The following is a 19,237-nucleotide window of genomic DNA, read 5'->3' on the forward strand; positions in this document are numbered from 1 at the left end:
TTGTCTATGCAGAGCAGCAACCAGGTTTTTTAACAGCTGAGATATCATCACGGCTTCCGACGTTAATCATCTGTCCTTTAGGCAAAGCAGTGGTTGGATCATCTCCAGCTTCAAGAGCCTTCTTGCTAACGACTCTGTAAATCTGAGTGAGAACTTCGGTGAAAGCGTTATCAACATTCACAGCTTCAAGTGCGGAAGTCTCCATGAAAAAGGTATTCTCTCTCTCTGCAAAAGCCTTTGCTTCTTCTGTTGAGATGGCTCGGAGGTGACGAAGATCAGCTTTGTTACCAACGAGCATGATCACAATGTTTGCATCCGTGTGGTCCCTTAGCTCCTTTAGCCATCTCTCAACGTTCTCGAATGTCACATGACGTGTCACGTCGTAAACAAGCAATGCACCAACGGCTCCTCTGTAGTATGCGCTCGTGATGGCTCGGTACCTAGTTTTTAAATTTGATTTTGGTCATCATACAGAACAACGTAAACAAATTTTGAAGTAATGTTAAGAGTAGATAGATAGATACCTTTCTTGGCCAGCAGTATCCCAGATTTGAGCCTTGACAATCTTATCGTCGCATTGGATGCTACGTGTGGCGAATTCGACACCTATGGTGGCACGTGAGTCGTGGCTGAAATCATTTCTGGTGAAACGAGATAGCAAGTTAGATTTACCGACGCCGGAATCTCCGGTTAAGACCACCTTGAATAGGTAATCGTAATCGTCTTCTGCTCTGTATGCTCCCATCTTCTATCCGAAGTTTAACCTCTTTCTCTTTATGAGGTTGGTTGTTCTTAATTGAGACGATAATATCTAATAATGAAAAATGTATTTGGCTATTCCAAGAACTTGGGATGACAATGAGAAATCCCAAAATGCGTTTTCTTATTTCTTTTGGTTCTAAAACATAAGTTTTATCTTCTCTTGTTTTTAACGTTTTCTAAATTGGAGAAGATACCAATTTGAGTTATGAATGTGGGAAGACAGCGAGAAGAAACAGAAATTTAAGGAACCTCCTCTACTTTTTGTTTTTTAAAATTAGGCTAAACATAAACATTTCTAAATTTCTACCGCTTAGAAACGAAAGAGAGTTTTTGAAAGAGGCTAAACATACACGTTTCCGGTTTGACAACTTTTGTTTACACATATCAAGTTAATTCGGTTTCAGCTGTTATAAATTCCCATTTGGTTCAGCATAAAATATATACTCCTAGTAACCATTCAAGTTAAATACTCATCATGTTTTCAGTTTGCAACTACAACTATCTTTTCTATTTAAGGATTAAGCAACAAAATTTGTATTCACTCATGCACATAATCATACACTGGGAAGTCACAGCCAAGAGAGCCTTCCTCTGAGTGTAAGAGTGCAAGACAAACATCACAGAAATAACAAGGATTCTCATGTGCCCACTTGTTATCCACTGCAACCTTTGAAGCTCTATTTATCTTGCAAACTCCGCATTTCTGAAACTTGGGCTTCGATCGAAATATTATCGGGTATGCTGTTCTGCTCTGAACATCCTCTGGATGACTCAGCCTCATGTCCCGTATCACTATCATGTGCTTGCATTCTCCCTGTTCTCGGTTTAATCAGTAAAATATCTCGTGCTGTGCGGAAATGTTTGTCATTAGGATGAGAATTAAAGGAAACAGAAAAGGGATTTTTTACCTGATGACAATAGAGATAACTAGCTCCGACTCTGAATCTTATGTCACAGAAGCGTGTACTCTGCATGTTTGTAGTTCTGAAACGAGGTACATCCATGGATTTCGATTCACCTAGAACTGCTTTCTGCTTTTTATGTAATTCGCCGGTTAGAATGCATTCCCATTTTTTAAGAGCTTCATCTTTCGAGTTCCAAATCCAATCTAAAATAGGGTAGCTGTAATCTTTGACCGACGGGTTCCTTGAATCATTGTGAAAGACATCCTAGACAAGCAAAAAGCAACTGATTGAATTAGAAAAGAAGAAATTAAACTTATTTAGTCATCAAAAGATAAGAATAATGAACAGATGAATTCTTACTTCTATGAGAAAGTATCCAGAGGGGTTATACTTTCCAGCCTTTTTCATCACGTGGTCTGTAAGACAGTGAATCTTGTCTTTCAATTCAGTCAACATTTGACGTCCTAGAACCAAAATTTCTTGGGTCTGAACAAAACATTTACACAGATATTGTAGTAGTTAGCACAATTCAGTCAAATGTAATTCAGACTTTGATTTCTCCAAAAAAATATGCAGAGTGCATCAAAGGGTTTTGACAGAACCATGCAGTACCTTAACCTTACGACTGTTATAAATCTCAACACACAAAATGACTTCAGGAAATAGCGTCTCCACTTGTCCCTGGATGTCTGATGGCTTCACTTTCTGTTTACATAGCACGAAGATAATATTTAGCAGGAGGCATGATGAGTTAAAAAGATGTTTGGACTAGCATAGTCGAAACAAAACAAAATTGCAGCGGGGGGAATAACTTGCCGTGTAATTGTTATATATGAACTTAAGAGATTGCATCTGCTCATAACCGTCTGGAGGTGCAGCTACATCTTTACCAGTTTCACAAGTTTTGCTGAACAAAAAGTTAAAAATCAAAGAAACATAAGCATAACAAGGTTACATCAGCAAACCAGAGACTATCCAATAGTAGATCACAGACCTGAAGCAGTGCAGCATCACAGCTGCCTTATCCTCCTCCTGCTTTTGTTTGATTTTCGCAAGCTGCTCGACTCTGGCAAGATAAGCTTCCTGAAACCAAAAACATGACCATATCAATCAGAAAAAGAAATGCAACTAACCTTAAGCTTGACTACGCCAACCATCGTTCATTGTTTAACCAAAGCCAGTACACTAGTAAAATCCATGTAAAGTTGGTATCAAGTGAACTAAACACATATATAGCCAGCCATGTTACATAAACTTACATCAGTCTTTTTTTCTGTTCTCTTCTTTACCCCAGTATTCTTTACAGTCCTCTTCCTTTTTGCACTGCAGGAGACAGGAGAGGTATAACAGTTTGTTATCATTCCACAATTGTATATAAGTCAACCTAACTTTGTCTCTCAAAACACAGAGACTTATAGAAAAGCTACTTGCCAATTGCCTTTTTTCACCAACAGTCACACAAGACAGAGCATTAGATATTAAAAATAGAAATAGTGTGGAAATGATACATACTGATGAGAGGCGTTTAAAGATAGTTCGAGCTCCTTTTGGGAAAGGTTTTCATCTTCCTGCGATAACATCAAGACCCAAAGTTGTCACTCAAACTCCAAAGACAGCAAAAAGAAAGAAGAACACAACAAATCCAATAAAGGATGATTAGGCAACATACAGGAAAGGCTTCCTTCATAGCCATCTCCGTGAGTTCCTCATCGGTATAAATCTTGAGATCATCAGTTCTGCAACAAAGTCCTCCCAGTTACATATATCTTTTATGTATTGTTTTTTTTTTTCTCATTGAAACCAAAGGAGCCAAAGGAATACTAACGAGACATCAAATCGCTGAGAAGATGATGAGGGAGATAAATGAGTATCCAAATCCTCGAGTAGGTTGAGAAAAGAAGAACGGAACTCAGGGACTGTAGAAATGTTTCCAACCATGTTTGGCAGATAAATGGGTCCTCCTCTGGGTACCAATGAAGTGGTTGCTCTATGTTCACTTCTCTCGTTGTTCTCGCTCTCGCTCTCGCTCTCCATTGTTGCTAACGTTTGATCTCTCTCTCCCTGATAGCTCGAATTAAAGAGGAGACGAAGAAGATTACACTTGAAAAAGAGAATTTTGATCGGTCTCTGAAATTCCCAGACGAATTGAGACTTTTAGGTTTCAAATTTCGAATTAACAAAACTCAAATTCGCTAGAATTAGGGTTTTAGAAGGAGAAAGGATCGGGATTTTGCTTTAAGCGATGCAATTAAAGAGTAGAGACTGAGGATTGTTGCAGTCCTCCATTGTTGAAGGAGCTCGTCATCGTCGTCGTGGTGGAGACTGGAGAAGAAGAAGATTCGAAATCAGATATAAGGAGTCTCTGAAGGAGAGAGAGACTATTTATAATGTAACCCGGTTTAATTGTTAACCGGTGATTATTTGCGTTACTCGTCGATTAAATCATTAAACCGGAGTTGTAAACATAATCGTTATACACACACTTCTTTAAGCAAATATCTTCTATTTTAAGAAGGTTTTGACGAGAACAGCTCTCAAACTCTCATCACCTACTGCTAAAAGAATACTGTTTACCTGCTGCTGGTCCGTTGTTGATTTCAAAACCGGGGCAAGACCAGTCGTAAGCAGGAATTGTGTAAGGACCCTTGAGGAAGCCCATAGCGATCCATCGGTATGCAGACTCGGTCAAATGAAAACCATCCCAATGCACGTACTTGGAAGGATCACTACAACTATCCACTTTTTTAGTCCCACACCAACTCATACTATTGAAGTTGTATGGTCCTCCTGTTCCACAAAAAGCTGACAAGGGTCGTCCGCTCGTGAACCCTGTTCATAAACAAGAATCGGTTTGAGAACCTTTAGTTTTGAAAAAAGAAATGGGTAGGTATATAGATTCAAAAGAGTTGGGGGTATAACCGAATTTGGCCGGTTCTTGGAAAATACGTAACAAGGCATTGTAGTAATCAGCGTATATGATTGTAACATGAGGGTAGATTTTTTGTACTCTGTTGAGTTCTTCCTGAAGCTCCTTGTTGTGGTATTCTATAAACTCGTTTAGCCACTTCAAACATCCGGTTAAAGGATCGTATTCTTCATTGTTTGATATCCGATACTCTGTTAGAAACGCTGTCCAGCATCCTATTGGGAAGTCCGCAGGCACCATGATGGTTTTGCCTCCCATCTTGACCAACTCCTATATATATATATATATATATATTGTTAATTCTATTCATATTCAAGATTCACTCTGACTGACTGATTTATTTAGAGATATTAATAACAAGGGTTTATGAGAAAGAATGGTACCGTAATCATAAAAGAAATAGAACTGATCACTAACGGAACCAACTCTTTTAGCTCCTCGACTGTTTTACCAACCAAGAACCCGTAGTTATAATCGTTCCCTCCAATCTCTCCAACGATAAGCAGAGCAGTTCCAATCATTTCTCTGCAATCTATAAGAAAAAAAAAAAAAAAATCATTACAAGTGAGTTTGTAACATTGCATCTCCGAGGTCCGAGGACAAACTTTATGGTATACACTTTCATCAATCTTTATAAGAAACAAATCATATTCGACATTTTTTTAATTAATACATAGGATAAAAAAATATATATTCTATTACCTGCAGGTGAACCACATATATTTGGTAAACTCTCCTTGAAGTTCTTAAACTGAACTCCTAAACTAACATTGGTGTAATCATAATAAATTCCTCTGCTCTCAAGAACTGTTTGATCCAATGCTGTTGCACCCGCTACAGCGAAATTAACCCCTTTCTCAAAGCTTGCATTTTGAGATCCGTAGAAGGGAGGCAGATACGGAAGCCCCAAGAATTCAGCTGTACAAGAGAAAATTTGAAGAATCACTGAAAAAAGGTTTCATACTTAAAAATCTCAAAGGACTATTTCAAGACTCAAATAGAGAGATTAAAATTAAATTACCGATGAAGTCGATGATGAGGCGACCATTGGAGAAACGACCGGTGGGGAAGTGGAAGAAGGTTTCACCGTACGGTGGAAATGCGGAGTGAGGAAGATTGTCAGCGTCGGAGAGACCGAGCAAGTTTCCAGTGTCGGTAATGGAATCTCCGAAGCTGATGATAGATTTGAACTTCCGACACTGTTGTACTTGTGAGCTTATGACTGTGGTTAGCAAAGTGATTAGGAAGAAGGTCCTAGTGAGTTTCTTCAACAGATAAAAATATGGAGACTCCATCGAAGAAGAATAAGAAGACTGGACAAGGAAGAAGCCACGCAAAAGCAGAGCAATGTGTAGTTCAGCTTCAGCAATGAGGCACTGCTTGGGATATATTAACTTTGAGGCTAAAAAGTAAAAAGGACCGTGTCTCGCTGTCTACTCGTAAATTCAGAAAGTAACGTTCAACCATAAATTATCTCTTAAAATCTATCCAAATTAAAATTATAGTATGCTTTAGATGGTAATGAAAACTATGGTATATAAAGCTGAATTTTTTTTTTTAACCATATCACTTAAAGCATGACCATGAATGTTTGTTTTTTAAATGGTTGTTGGATTTTGGATTTTTTTTTCGTTTTTGATTTGTTGTGTAGATTTTTTCTTTTGTTATTATAAACTTGAGTGGGTACTTTGTTTTATTTTGGTTTTGGTTTTATCTTAATGGATTATATATATTTATTTATTTTTTTACATGAAATAAGATGAAGCTATCCCAAAACCAGCTGTCTTCTTAATTTTCTTAATTAAGTAATTAAGCTGTTTTTATCCCAAAAAAAATAAAAATAAACAGCTGTTGAGTGACACACATAAAAAAAAAAAAAATTAAAGTAAATGTTTGATTGTTGGAAAACGAAAGCAGTAATGTTATGCAGAGATATGATATGCTTTAGGATATATATAACAAAAACAATTCTTAAACTATTATATCGATGGGATTATGTCAACTGGAATTACCGCATTTGTTTTAAGAAAAGCAAGTAGTATCAAATTAGTTGCTAGTTAATAGGATTAGCGTCATAATTATAATTTTAGTTACTTTTTTTTTTCGCTATCCCCTATATGATAAACGGAAGTACACTACATTTTTTTTGTAGACTATATAATAGATATATTTATGATTTTTTGGTTATAAACTTGTGACATATGTATATCATAATATACGAGTTAGTCTGATTTTTGGTAAATAAGGATAGTATGAATTTAGTTAAGTATAGTAACATATAAATCAATTATAGGTAACATTTAAAAGATAAGGAAATCTTTCAACCTAATTAAAACAAAAATATATGATTCTTCTTTCACATTTATTTTATTTTATATTTAAATTATTTTATTTTTTTATCTAATATATTTAGTTAATAAAATTTATGATTTTTTCTGCATATGATGTAATTTAAATTTTTTTAAACAGACATATATTGCTCAATTGATGAATAAAAAAATATACAAAATATCCTACATCACCTAAGAAATCTATGCAAAGATTCAAAATCATATTAATAAAAAAGAGACCAAAATGATTCTGAATACGAATGAGCAGAAATTTTGATTTATCAGGCATTGAAATTAAAAATTTTATGCATTTTATTATGGTTCTTTATTTTAAAAAATTTCAAATTTTAATAACTTTAAAAATTCAAATGTATAACTTTTTAAAATTTTTAAAGATTATTAATATTTCAATTATTAAAACATTTATCTTTTTATAAAATGTTTAAGATATGAATTGTGAAACCCCAACCCTCAAATACACCAAAAGAACTCGGACGACTTGCGTAAAACTCTCTAACCAAACCTGACCTGAAGGAAAGAGAAAAGAGGGGTGAGTAAAACAAGTTTTACTCAGTGAGAACGATCCCGCCTGCCCACAGGACCGTCAACACAAAACTAAGCACACCAGCAAGCGCATACACAAAGTCTAAGAATAAGCTATCAACAAACCTCCTAATATCTCCAATAATCAAACATGCTTCCTCAACAACATATAACCTATATATTTCACTAAACACAACTCACATCTAAAACATCGAATCATGCCACCACACAATATCATATAATAACTCGTAACATATGCAGGCACCATTGACCATACATCTCTTACTCATGTTGACACAAATGGTCATACATCCACTTTACTCATGCAGACACTAATGGTCATACATCCTTTTTCCTCATGCAGACACTAATGGTCATACATCCACATATCAATATCAAACACTCACGTAACACATATCTGTCATTAATAGACATATCATCACTAATCAACCTATATCATACAAACAATCAAACAACTTATCCCTAAACCTTATAATACGATTACGGTCAAAATAGCTTGGTGTTCAAAATCCACAGATCACGCCCTCACCTGAATTCTGGCTAGAAATAGGACTGGAAGGAAGAAGGCTGGAGCAGCTAGCAATAATATTTTTCGGTGATAATGATGGCTCAGGTGGCTTCCCTAACACCCCTTATATCTGTAACAACCGTCGAACTGACTTGAATCGCTTAGGTAACGCCGGAATTCTTCCACCAAAACCTCAGGTCGAAACTGCAAACTTGTAACGAAGAACCGAAAGATTCTATTTATTCCTAGCAGCAGTATCTATCCAACGACACCAAAATCGTGATCTGGTTCCTTCAGATCCGACGGGAAATGGATCACCAAAACCACTACTTGACACTGTTTCTGAATTCCTCTTCTTCACTAAAACCAACTATGGAGTCATAAGTTACAAAATCAGTAACCAATACAAGCATAATTAATGGAATAGACCATATATCCATGATAGATTTGCCTTACCTAAATGAAGCCGGTGTTAAATGGTGGAACGCGACGATCAACTAAACTTCTCCGTTTTTTTTCACGATGGAAACACACAATAACTACCATAAATGTAACCTCCAACTTCAACTATAGGGGATGATTGAGGCTTAGAATCGATATTTCCTTATGATCTTCCTGCTTAAGATCAATGAAAGTGATGACAAAATCTGCGGTGACGAGAACGAGGCTACGTACACATATATATACATACACACTTAGGTTTTTTTTTATTAGAGAAGTTGGGCTTTGATGGGCTGGAGTTCTTTTCGTCAAAAATCGGAGTTGGTCCAACAACGGTGGATTGGGGTGTTACATGAATAATATTTAAACTTTATAAGAAATTCAAATATTATAAGTATTTTAATTTCTAAAATAATAAAATTTATTCAAACATTTTAAATTTTAATAATATATACGAATTAAAATATCACGTGACAGGTTATATAGCAGGACAAATTTGAGTTGATATTAATAGAAAATTAAAATGTCATTAATTCGGTGCTACACGGGTAAAATATTATCTTATTATTTTGTGAACTTTTAAAAAACTTTAAAGATTATTGATATTTTAATTATTAAAACATTTAATTTTTATAATTGTTTAAGATATTAATAATATTTAAACTTTATAAGAATTTCAAATATTATAAGTAGTTCAATTTCTATAAAAAAGAAACTTTATAAAAACTTTTTAAATTTTAAAAATATATATAGATTTTTATGAAGTTTTTTTCTGCGGTGTACAATAAATTAAAATATCACACGACGGGTTATATGGCTAGACATGTTTGAGTAGATATTAACAGAAACTTAAAATGTCATTAATTCGGTGCTACATGGATAAAATATCATCTCATTATTTTGTTAACAATATCCATATTAGATTAATAGACGTATCCAATTAAATCGATTAATTAATACTGTAACAAAATAATTAATATGCGGTATAGTGTAGGTTAAGTCATTAACAATAAATATACAATATATAATTTTAAAAACTAAACAAATCAAATAAAATTAACAAACAGAAATTAATATTTTTATCAAATAACTTAAACTGCAGTGTACTGCGGGTCAAAATCTAGATCTACTATAATATATCTTACAAAATAGATGTTATTTTCATAAGTTATATTCAACATAAAATATCATCTCATTATTTTATGGCATAATGTTTGAGCAAAAAAAAAGTTAAACAAATAAAAACAATTATATATATAATACTTTAAATAAAAATTTCAAAATAAATAAAATAAATGTTAATCCGTGCTCTAGCACTGTCCAATTCTAGTAAATAATATTACGAAAGAAAATCATAACCATTAAGAGTGATTTAATGTCACAACCATCTGAATTTTATAATCAAATAAGATAAATAAAAGTATTAACACATATGTTGTTTCATAGTCCCACGATTCCACTTGATGGTGCGGATGTCTACTTGATTTTTATTTTGGTCATATAATAAGTGTGTGATTAAGTTACATTTGTCTTACATTTGGGTTTACCATTGTTGTAGTCATATGCAGAGAAATTAAGATGAACAATTTAATCAATAGAATCATTTGTAAGTTTCATGTCTAGAAGGTTTCTTCTAATATTTCTTTTGTTATTTAGTAATATCATTTTAACTAAAGGTACATTTAGCTAGATAGTTTTTTAACAAATAGTTGCATACTTTAATTAACCATATATTTGTTTGAATACAATACATAAACCAAGACAAGCACTAAAAGAAGGTTTTATTAGTATCCTTCTCTCAATTTATTTGACCAACTTAGATCAGTTGTTCCTCAAAATATTGGTTGTGTCAGATATGATCCTCCATTGTTCTTAATTTTTCTAGAGCTGAGGCAAGACCAATCGAAAGGAGGAATTGTATAAGGTCCGCTTAGTATACCCTCAGCAATCAAGCTGTACGCAGCCTCAGTCAAATGAACACCATCCCAAGCCACATACTTTGAAGGATCACTACAACCTTCAACTACATCAGTCCCGCATTTCTTACCCACCGTATAGTTGTACGGTCCTCCAAAACCGCAGCAAGCCGACAAGGGTCTGTTTATGAACCCTGATTGGATAGTTAACTCGGTTAACAAAATTGAATCAATGTACGTGTAGGTTCAGTAGAAGAATAAAGAATTCTCTAACCGAATTTGGCTGGTTCTTGGAAAATGCTCGACAGAACGTTGTAGTAGTCCGCGTATATGATATTGACATGAGGGTACAACTTCTGAAGTCTGTTGAGTTCTACTTGAAGCTGCTCGTTGTGATATTCTCCAAACTTATTCAGCCATTTCAAACATCCTGTTAAAGGATCGTATTCTTCCATGTTTGTTGTCTGATATATTGTCCAATAGACCACTGAGCATCCCATAGGGAATTCTCCGGGAACTAGAAATGCTTTCCCTCCCATACCGATTAACTCCTGCGCTATCGAACATTCAGTCAGTCATTGTTCCAAAAATTTGATGAGATATTCAAGAAGATCAAGAATTTGATTAGGTATATATATATGTGGAAAGAGAAATGTTTACCGTGATTGCGGAAGAAATAGTTCTGATAACTAGTGGAACCAGCTCATTGGTCTCTTCAGTGCTTTTGTTCACGAAGAATGCGTAATTATAGTCATTCCCTCCAATTTCTCCCATGAGAATTAAAGCATTTTCTATCATATCTCTGCAGTCTAAAACAAGATTACAATGTAAGTCATTTATTCTACATGCATGTGATAGCTTGATTAATTTACTGTGTCTTAGAGGTTAAAAAGAGTTGATCTTCCCAACTAACCTGAAGGAGAGCCACATAACTTAGGCAAACTCTCCTTGAAGCTACTAAGCTGAACACCTAAACTGACATTGGTGCAAGGAAAGTGAATTCCCCTCTCCTCAAGAAAGGAACGTTCCAGTGCTGTTGCTCCACCTACCGCGAAATTAACTCCTTTCTCAAAGTTTGCATTTTGAGATCCATAAAATGGAGGCACGAGCGATAACCTAAGAATTCAGCTGTGAACAGAACCAAAGATAGATTGTAAGTTGAGGAACCAATTTATAAGGCGTAACCACTGTTAATGGTGTAGTATATAGATGATCTCAGGTTTTGTATTTATACAATGGAACTTGCTACTCAAGCAAGAGCATCCAGAAAAAGAAGTTAAAGTAAGAGTGACACACAGGACAAAACAGGGGAGAACCAAACATCAGAAATATATAACAACAAACTACGTAATTTGTAAGTGCTAGTACATTACAAACCATGAGTGTGTGTTTTCAAGCATGGTGAAACCAAATAATATTACAAGTCCATGACTTAATCGTGTCATGCAATCCACAATAATACATGCTCCAAATTGCTCGGAACTTTTTCTTTGGATGTAATTTTCAAGAAAGTATCTGAGCTTTTAAATATGGTTGATAATATTAAATTATAAAAAAATTTATAATACTATATTCATGTTAAAATTAAATACTATTTCTTTTTTAGAATTTATGTATTACAATAGTACACAGTACACAGTTACATTTTCAATAATAACTGAAAGTATATATTTAAATATATAAGTTTAACATTTAAATATATCACATAAATTTAAAGTCAAGAGATTATATAAAAAACTGAAACTTGTATAAATTACTATACTTCAGATTTTTTTTTAATCTATATATGAAGATTTAAATTTAGTCTATTAGTAAGGGAGATAAAGTTATTTCATACTATTTGATAAATATTTTTTTTCAAGTAAAGAAAATGCAACCATGAAATATTAGAAAAACGAAAAAAAATGAAAACATGCAGGAAGATAGATAAAGAAAAAAAAAGCATGTTGCCTGTGGCCTGTGGGTATCAATTACAAAATCATATAAGTTTATAAAATTAGCAAGGACTATTAGACAAAGATTATAAAATTAGTATAGGACACGTGCCCCTCTTAGTTTTTTCATAGAAAGTCAAGAAGACACGTACCAATGAAATCGATGATGAGGCGGCCGTTTGAGAAACGTCCGGTGGGATGGTGGAAGAAAGTTTCTCCGTACGGTAGAAGCGCGACCTGAGGATGATCGTTAGGATCGGAGAGGCCGAGCAAGTTTCCAGTATCGGCAATCGAATCGCCGAAACTTAAGATCGATCTCAAGTTCCGACACTCTGGTTCCGAGTTTACCATAGTGAGAAAAAAAGTAGATAAAATGAAGATGGTCGCGAGCTTCGTCAATAGAGAAGCCATGCGAGAAGAGATCTCCGTCGTCCCTACGAATTCGAAATCTTTCTTTTTGAAGTTTTCAAGAAAAGATACAAAACCAATAAGGGGGATGGGCACGACACGACGAATGGGGAGTATGGGTGGCCTAGTTGTTGTTCATATTTAAAGTTTTCTTACTCTTCTTGATATTACCAATGAATCTCGAATCGTTATCAAACCAGATACCATTGCCTGAAGTGACAATAATAATGACCAATGAATTTAAATTGTACCATGAATCTTTCAACCACACACGACTTATAGTTAGTTGTTGATATTGAATGTTCTGATAAATGTAACGATTAATTTACACTTGCAACATTAATTTAGTACATATTTTGGGTTTAATTAAGTACGGGAATTAAGGGTGTGACTGTTAATCATTGGAGTAAAAGAGAGGAACGTGAGATGAATTAAAAGATACCAGGAGGTAAAAGTGAGTAATCAGAGTAAACAAGGTTTACTAAAAAGCTACTTTTGGACTTAGGGAGACTACATAAGTTAAGAATTTTTCTGGTTGAAAAACCAACCATACATGGTATTATCAATATCCTTCTCACAATTTTTATGACCAACTTATATCAATTGTTCAACAAATAATTCTTTGTGTTAGATGATCCCTTGTCCTTAATTTCCGAACTGAGGCAAGACCAATCGAAAGGAGGAACTGCATAGGGTCCCTTTAGTATACCCTCGGACATCAATCTGTACGCAGCCTCAGTCATATGAACACCGTCCCAAGCAACATACTTTGAAGGATCACTACAACCTTCAACTACATCAGTCCCACATTGCGAAACTGAGGTATAGTTGTAAGGTCCTCCTACGCCGCAGCAAGCACACAAGGGTCTGTCCATGAATCCTGATTGCATAATTAAATCTGTTAGCAAATTGACCAATGTACTTGTTTGCGTAGGTTCAATAATAGGATCAAGAAGTCTAACCGAATTTGGCTGGTTCTTGATAAAAGCGCAACAACGCGTTGTAGTAGTCAGCATATATGATGTTCACATGAGGGTACAACTTTTGGATTCTGTTGAGTTCTGCTCGAAGCTGCGAGTCGTGGTTTTCTCCAAACTTGTTCAGCCATGTCAAACATCCTGTCAGAGGATCATATTCTTCTATGTTTGATGTTTGATATAATGTCAAATAGGCTACTAAGCATCCCATAGGGAACTGTCCGGGCACCAGAAATGTTTTCCCACCCATACCGATTAACTCCTGCGCTATCAAACATTCAGTCAGTCGTTGTTCCAAAAATTTGATTAAATATTCAAAAAGAGAAATGTTTACCGTGATCGCAGAAGAGACAGTAGTTATAACCAGGGGTATCAACTCCTTGACCTCTTGAATGCTTTTCCCCACAAAGAATAGGTAAAAATAGTCATTCAATCCAATTTCTCCCATGAGAATTAAAGCATTTTCCATCATATCTGTGCAGTCTAAAACAAGTTTACAATGTAAGCCATTGTTCTACAAGTCAGCTTGATTCATTGCATCTTGGAGTTGAACCTTTACAGGGCAGGTAGGATCTCTAAGCAAACCCAAAACAGAACGAGTGATTTTTTTTATTTTTTTATTTTTTTTTAATTTCTCTTTTTTTTTTACTATCATAAACTCTCATAGAGCTGAGTATCAATTCTGCTTTACGATGGGAGCGTAAGAAATCCAGATTTAATACTTCTAACCATATAAAACAGGAAACATGTAAGTACAAAAATTAAAAAGAGTTAATCTTCCCAACCTGAAGGAGAGCCACACAAGTTAGGCAAACTCTCTTTGAAGCTACTAAGCTGAACGGCTAGACTAACGTTGGTGTTAAAAAAGTCAATTCCTCTCTCTTCAAGAAAAGAATGTTCTAGTGCTGTTGCTCCTCCTACCGCGAAGTTAACACCCTTCTCAAAGTTTGCATTTTGAGATCCATAAAAAGGAGGCACAAGTGGTAGACTCAAGAATTCAGCTGTGAACAGAACCATAGAAAAGAGAATGAGAGAGCTGTAAGAGTATGAACACCAATAAGGGTGCTTAACAACATTTAGTGGTTTTGTATCTAGATTATTTTAGGTTTTATATAATCAAACTTGCTACTCAAGCAAGAGCATCGAGAACTCTTTTGGTTTATCACTTTCCTACACACTTACTCACACCTTTAGTAAAGTCAAAGGACACAATAAACGTACCGATGAAATCGATAATGACACGGCCGTTTGAGAAACGACCGGTGGGATGGTGGAAGAAGGTCTCTCCATACGGTGGAAACGCAAAGTGAGGGAGATTGTTAGGATCTGAGAGGCCAAGAAAGTTTCCAGTGTCGGCAATTGAATCTCCGAAACTGATGATCGATTTGAATTCCCGGCACTGTGTTTTCGAGCTCACGTTAGTGACAAGAAAAGTAGATAACAAGAAGAAGATGATGAGCTTCATCAAGAGAGGAGAATCGAGAGACGCCATTGCGACTTGCGAGAGGTCCAGAGATTGATAGTTTATTGTCAAAATAGTTTAAATTCTCCTCTGTAGTTATTTTCCGTGAGCATAAGCATCCGTGGCCGACGTTTGGTTGGTGCTAAAACGATTGTGGATGTTTTTGTCGATAAGCTTGATAAGAAAAAAAAAAAAAAAATAGTACACTACAGTATTTCTTATACATAGTTACTAATATTAATTTACTTGATCTTAACATAGTAAATAATTCAACTACAATAATAGTTGTTTTTTTTTGGTTTTGACATCATCACTCAGCTCATATTGTTTATGTTTAGTCATATATAAGTGAAACTTCCCAAAATTACCATTCCTTCTTAGTCCTTTTTAAAATTTTTTTTTACCATAAACTAATGGCATTCTCGTGACGAAAATATTCCTGGCAAAGAAACAAAAAGCACGCTGGTGAAAGTGAATGCGACAAATCCTATTCCTTTCCTTTTTGTTATTCTCTTTTGTTTTAAAGAATTTTTTTTTTTTTGATAAACAGTTTTTTGGTTCTTTTACAAAATAATTTTTGATAAACAAGTCTAGAAACGTGCCACTTTCCTCGTAATATTTGGATTTCCTGCGAACAATTTTCACTTTATGATAGACCAATGATGGACAATTTTACTCTTAACAGTCGATACCATAAATGACGGCTCTATGTGCAACACCTCTGTAAATTATAAGTCTTTAAATTCATGACCACTAGATCAAAAAATTTCCATATTTTATTATGATCGAAAAATTTCAAAATGTTTTGTTTAGGAGAAAGTACAGAACCTAATTGGTTTGAAAGGACATATTGGTCATGACTCAATAAGCGTTTTTGTTTTCTTATAAATCCTGGTGGGGCTAGGATATTTACTTTCTATGAATTAGAAATCTTTGCATTTTTTGTATCGCGTTCAAAACCTACTTGTGAATTTTAGCCATCCTCCACAAAATATATGTTTGCAGATTCTTCTAAATAATTTCTAAGTACGGGGATAAGATTCATATATGTCCATGGATCATAACCAACAAGTGAGCAAGTCTTAACTGGTATTTGCAAGTATATTTCGATGTTCACTTTTGGTCACATTATAGTTCCGGTTCTATGGTCTTGTTTGTGTTTAAACTCATCGACATTTTTTTACAGTGGAAGGATTAGAGTTTGCTGTAAGGCCAGTCTGGCAAATTGCAAGCCACGTAGTTCCATTATTTTATGATATGATAATGATCATCTAAAAATGATCATCTAAAGCGGAATGATATTAATATCATTCCGTGGTATATGTCCTAGTTTATCTAACATAGCAACAATACAAATTGTCAAATTAATACAAATGCATGAACATGATCCAAGACAAGCACTGAAGAACATACATGGTATTGTCAGGATCCTTCTCTCAAAATTTTGACCAACGTATATCAGTGGTTCATCAAACAATTCTTTTTTCAGACGGTCCAGTCCTTAATTTCCGAGCTGAGGCAAGACCAATCGAAAGGAGGAACCGCATAGGGTCCCTTTAGTATACCTTCAGAAATCAAGCTGTACGCAGCCTCAGTCATATGAACACCGTCCCAAGTCACATACTTTGAAGGATCACTGCAACCTTCAACTACATCAGCCCCACATTACCAAAATGAGGTAAAATTGTAAGGTCCTCCTACGCCACAACAAGCGGACAAGGGTCTGTTCATGAATCCTGATTGCATAGATAACTCGGTTAGCAAATTGACCAATGTACTTTTTGTGGAGATTCAGTAAAAAGATCAAGAAGGCTAACCGAATTTGGCTGGTTCTTGGTAAATGCGCAACAGCGCGTTGTAGTAGTCAGCATATATGATGTTGACATGAGGGTACAACTTCTGGAGTCTGTTCAGTTCTGCTTGAAGCTGCTGGTCGTGGTTTTCTCCAAACTTGTTCAGCCATGTCAAACATCCTGTCAAAGGATCATATGCTTCCATGTTTGATGTTTGATAAGATGTCAAATAGATTGCTGAGCATCCGAGTGGGAAATCTCCGGGCACCAGAAATGTTCTGCCCCCCATACCGATTAACCCCTGTTGTTATCAAATATTTAGTCAGTCAGTGTTCCAAGAATCTGATGAGATATTCAAAAAGAGAAATTTACCGTGATTGAAGAAGAGATAGCAGTAATCACCATGGGAATCAACTCCTTGACCTCTTCAATGCTTTTGCCAACTAAGAATGCGTAATTATAGTCAGTCCCTCCAATTTCTCCCATGAGAATCACTACAAGAAAACAGTCGATTTGCAAGGGAAATTTGCGACGGCAAAATGCCCTCGCAAATTTGCGACGGATTTGCGAGTAGTTTGCTAGTTTAGCGAGGATACTTGCAATTCCCTCGCAAAATTTGCGACGGCGAAATCCCTTGCAAATTTGCGACGGCGAAATCCCTCGCAAATTTGCGACGGATTTACGACAGATTTGCGACTCCGCGAAACATCCTTGCAAAAACATCGCAACTTCTCGCATATTGGGACGGATTAGCGCTGACATTTTCCGTAGCAAATTTGCGAGGGAGTTGCAAGGGTCGATGATGTCGGCAGCCACGTTTTTCCCGAGTGTAACTGTTTTGTCGGCAAAACAGTAAAAGCCTCGCAAATCCCTTGCAAGAAAATAATATTTTAAAATATCCCTCGCAAATCCCTTGCAAATTTCCCTAGCAAATCCATAGCAACTATTTTTAGTAGGCCTATAAATAGCAAGTTTATGATCCATGGAAACCACAACACAAAACACTTCCAACAAAAACACTTTGAATACGAAAAAAAATATTGTGAAAGAAAAAAAGGCTAAAAAAAAAACCTAAACACTTTAAATTATATAATAATGTTTGGAGGCGGGCAGCATGAGATATACACATTGCGACGGTGGATGTACAATCACAGAGATCCGGAGACCGGTGATGTGACGAGAGAGTTTTGTGATGGGTTGCGCGCTTTCATGTACCAGGCGACAAACCAAGACTTTGCTCGTCAAAACGGTACAATATTTTTGTCCATGTCCTAAGTGCTTCAACGATAATTATTTGGAATTTAATCTAGTGAAGAAGCATCTTTATAATAGAGGATTTATGCCAAATTACTATGTATGGTTTCGTCATGGAGAGGGTTGTAGCAGTAACGTTGGAAGTAGTAGTATGAATTATGCTGTTGATCAACCTAGTAATTATGGGCATCAAGAATCTGATCAATTTGGTTTTTATGGGTATAATGAGGAAAATATATTTCATGATATGGTTAATGATGCATTTCATGAAACTACTGCTGCATTTCCTAAGAATAATACAGAAGAACCCAACGTAGATGCACAACGTTTTTATACTATGTTAGATGCTGCAAATCAACCTATCTACGATGTATGTAGATAAGGGCATTCTAAGTTATCATTGGCATCTAGGATGATGACAATTAAAGCTGATAATAACTTAAGTGAGAATTGCATGGATTCTTGGGTTGGACTCATTAAAGAGTATTTGCCACCTGATAATGTATCGGCTGAGAACTACTATGAAATACAGAAGTTGGTTGCGAGTCTTGGATTACCATCTGAAATGATTGATGTGTGCGTTGACTATTGCATGATTTTTTGGAAAGATGATGCTAAGCTGCAGGAATGTCGGTTTTGCGGGAACACGAGATATCAACCTACACAAGGAAGGACGCGAGTGCCATATAAACGTATGTGGTACTTGCCTGTTGCTGATAGATTGAAACGCCTATACCAATCAAAACGGACTGCAGCGGCAATGAGATGGCATGCAGAACATTCTACTGAAGAAGGAGAAATTACACACCCATCTGATGCAAAGGCGTGGAAACATTTTCAATCGGTATATCCTGACTTTGCTCAAGAGTGTAGGAATGTTTATCTTGGGTTGTGTACAGATGGTTTTAGTCCATTTGGTATGTCAGGGAGGCAGTATTCTTTATGGCCTGTTATATTGACGCCATACAATCTTCCTCCAGATATGTGTATGCAAAGCGAATTTCTGTTCTTGAGTATTTTGGTACCAGGTCCAAAGCATCCAAAGCGATCTCTAGAT

The 19,237-nt window shown here is 35.6% G+C and overlaps 6 protein-coding genes and 1 long non-coding RNA gene across 8 annotated transcripts; all 7 read right to left on the reverse strand.

The window, feature by feature from the left end:
- On the reverse strand, positions 5–914 carry LOC104741465 (ras-related protein RABA1i). Its single transcript, XM_010462352.2, has 2 exons — positions 525–914; positions 5–440 (listed from the first exon to the last, which is right to left on the reverse strand). The coding sequence occupies exons 1-2, from the start codon at positions 743–745 to the stop codon at positions 5–7; spliced, it is 657 nt and encodes a 218-aa protein (XP_010460654.1). The 5' UTR covers positions 746–914.
- On the reverse strand, positions 1,147–3,979 carry LOC104741469 (snRNA-activating protein complex subunit-like). Its single transcript, XM_010462354.2, has 10 exons — positions 3,493–3,979; positions 3,337–3,403; positions 3,180–3,235; positions 2,927–2,990; positions 2,662–2,750; positions 2,484–2,574; positions 2,280–2,372; positions 2,028–2,153; positions 1,671–1,931; positions 1,147–1,576 (listed from the first exon to the last, which is right to left on the reverse strand). Exons 1-10 carry the CDS (start codon positions 3,699–3,701, stop codon positions 1,301–1,303), a joined length of 1,332 nt encoding a protein of 443 aa, XP_010460656.1. The 5' UTR covers positions 3,702–3,979; the 3' UTR covers positions 1,147–1,300.
- LOC104741468 (GDSL esterase/lipase At1g28610-like) lies at positions 3,896–6,233 on the reverse strand. The gene is made up of 6 exons (XM_010462353.1): positions 5,615–6,233; positions 5,296–5,511; positions 4,977–5,125; positions 4,587–4,863; positions 4,242–4,496; positions 3,896–3,989 (listed from the first exon to the last, which is right to left on the reverse strand). The coding sequence occupies exons 1-6, from the start codon at positions 5,886–5,888 to the stop codon at positions 3,916–3,918; spliced, it is 1,245 nt and encodes a 414-aa protein (XP_010460655.1). The 5' UTR covers positions 5,889–6,233; the 3' UTR covers positions 3,896–3,915.
- LOC104741470 lies at positions 7,333–8,646 on the reverse strand. The gene is made up of 3 exons (XR_760319.1): positions 8,452–8,646; positions 8,017–8,365; positions 7,333–7,451 (listed from the first exon to the last, which is right to left on the reverse strand). It is a non-coding gene; the product is annotated as an uncharacterized LOC104741470 (long non-coding RNA).
- Positions 10,128–12,951, reverse strand: LOC104743589 (GDSL esterase/lipase At1g28570-like). The gene is given in 6 exon segments (XM_019236249.1): positions 10,128–10,546; positions 10,627–10,903; positions 11,013–11,161; positions 11,266–11,463; positions 11,466–11,480; positions 12,439–12,951. Coding segments are annotated over 6 exon segments (1,176 nt in total). The 5' UTR covers positions 12,698–12,951; the 3' UTR covers positions 10,128–10,268.
- On the reverse strand, positions 13,150–15,271 carry LOC104741471 (GDSL esterase/lipase At1g28580-like). Of its 2 annotated transcripts, none has more exons than XM_010462356.2 (5): positions 14,893–15,271; positions 14,457–14,672; positions 14,006–14,145; positions 13,657–13,933; positions 13,150–13,574 (listed from the first exon to the last, which is right to left on the reverse strand). In XM_010462356.2, the coding sequence occupies exons 1-5, from the start codon at positions 15,161–15,163 to the stop codon at positions 13,294–13,296; spliced, it is 1,185 nt and encodes a 394-aa protein (XP_010460658.1). In that variant the 5' UTR covers positions 15,164–15,271; the 3' UTR covers positions 13,150–13,293. The 2 variants fall into 2 exon arrangements, with proteins under 2 accessions (XP_010460658.1, XP_010460657.1); XM_010462355.2 differs by having other exon boundaries at positions 14,006–14,154.
- On the reverse strand, positions 16,619–17,412 carry LOC104743590 (GDSL esterase/lipase At1g28580-like). Its single transcript, XM_019235517.1, has 3 exons — positions 17,299–17,412; positions 16,951–17,227; positions 16,619–16,782 (listed from the first exon to the last, which is right to left on the reverse strand). Exons 1-3 carry the CDS (start codon positions 17,410–17,412, stop codon positions 16,619–16,621), a joined length of 555 nt encoding a protein of 184 aa, XP_019091062.1.

Source organism: Camelina sativa, chromosome 14, assembly GCF_000633955.1.
Source record: "Camelina sativa cultivar DH55 chromosome 14, Cs, whole genome shotgun sequence".
NCBI classification, from domain to species: Eukaryota; Viridiplantae; Streptophyta; class Magnoliopsida; order Brassicales; family Brassicaceae; genus Camelina; species Camelina sativa.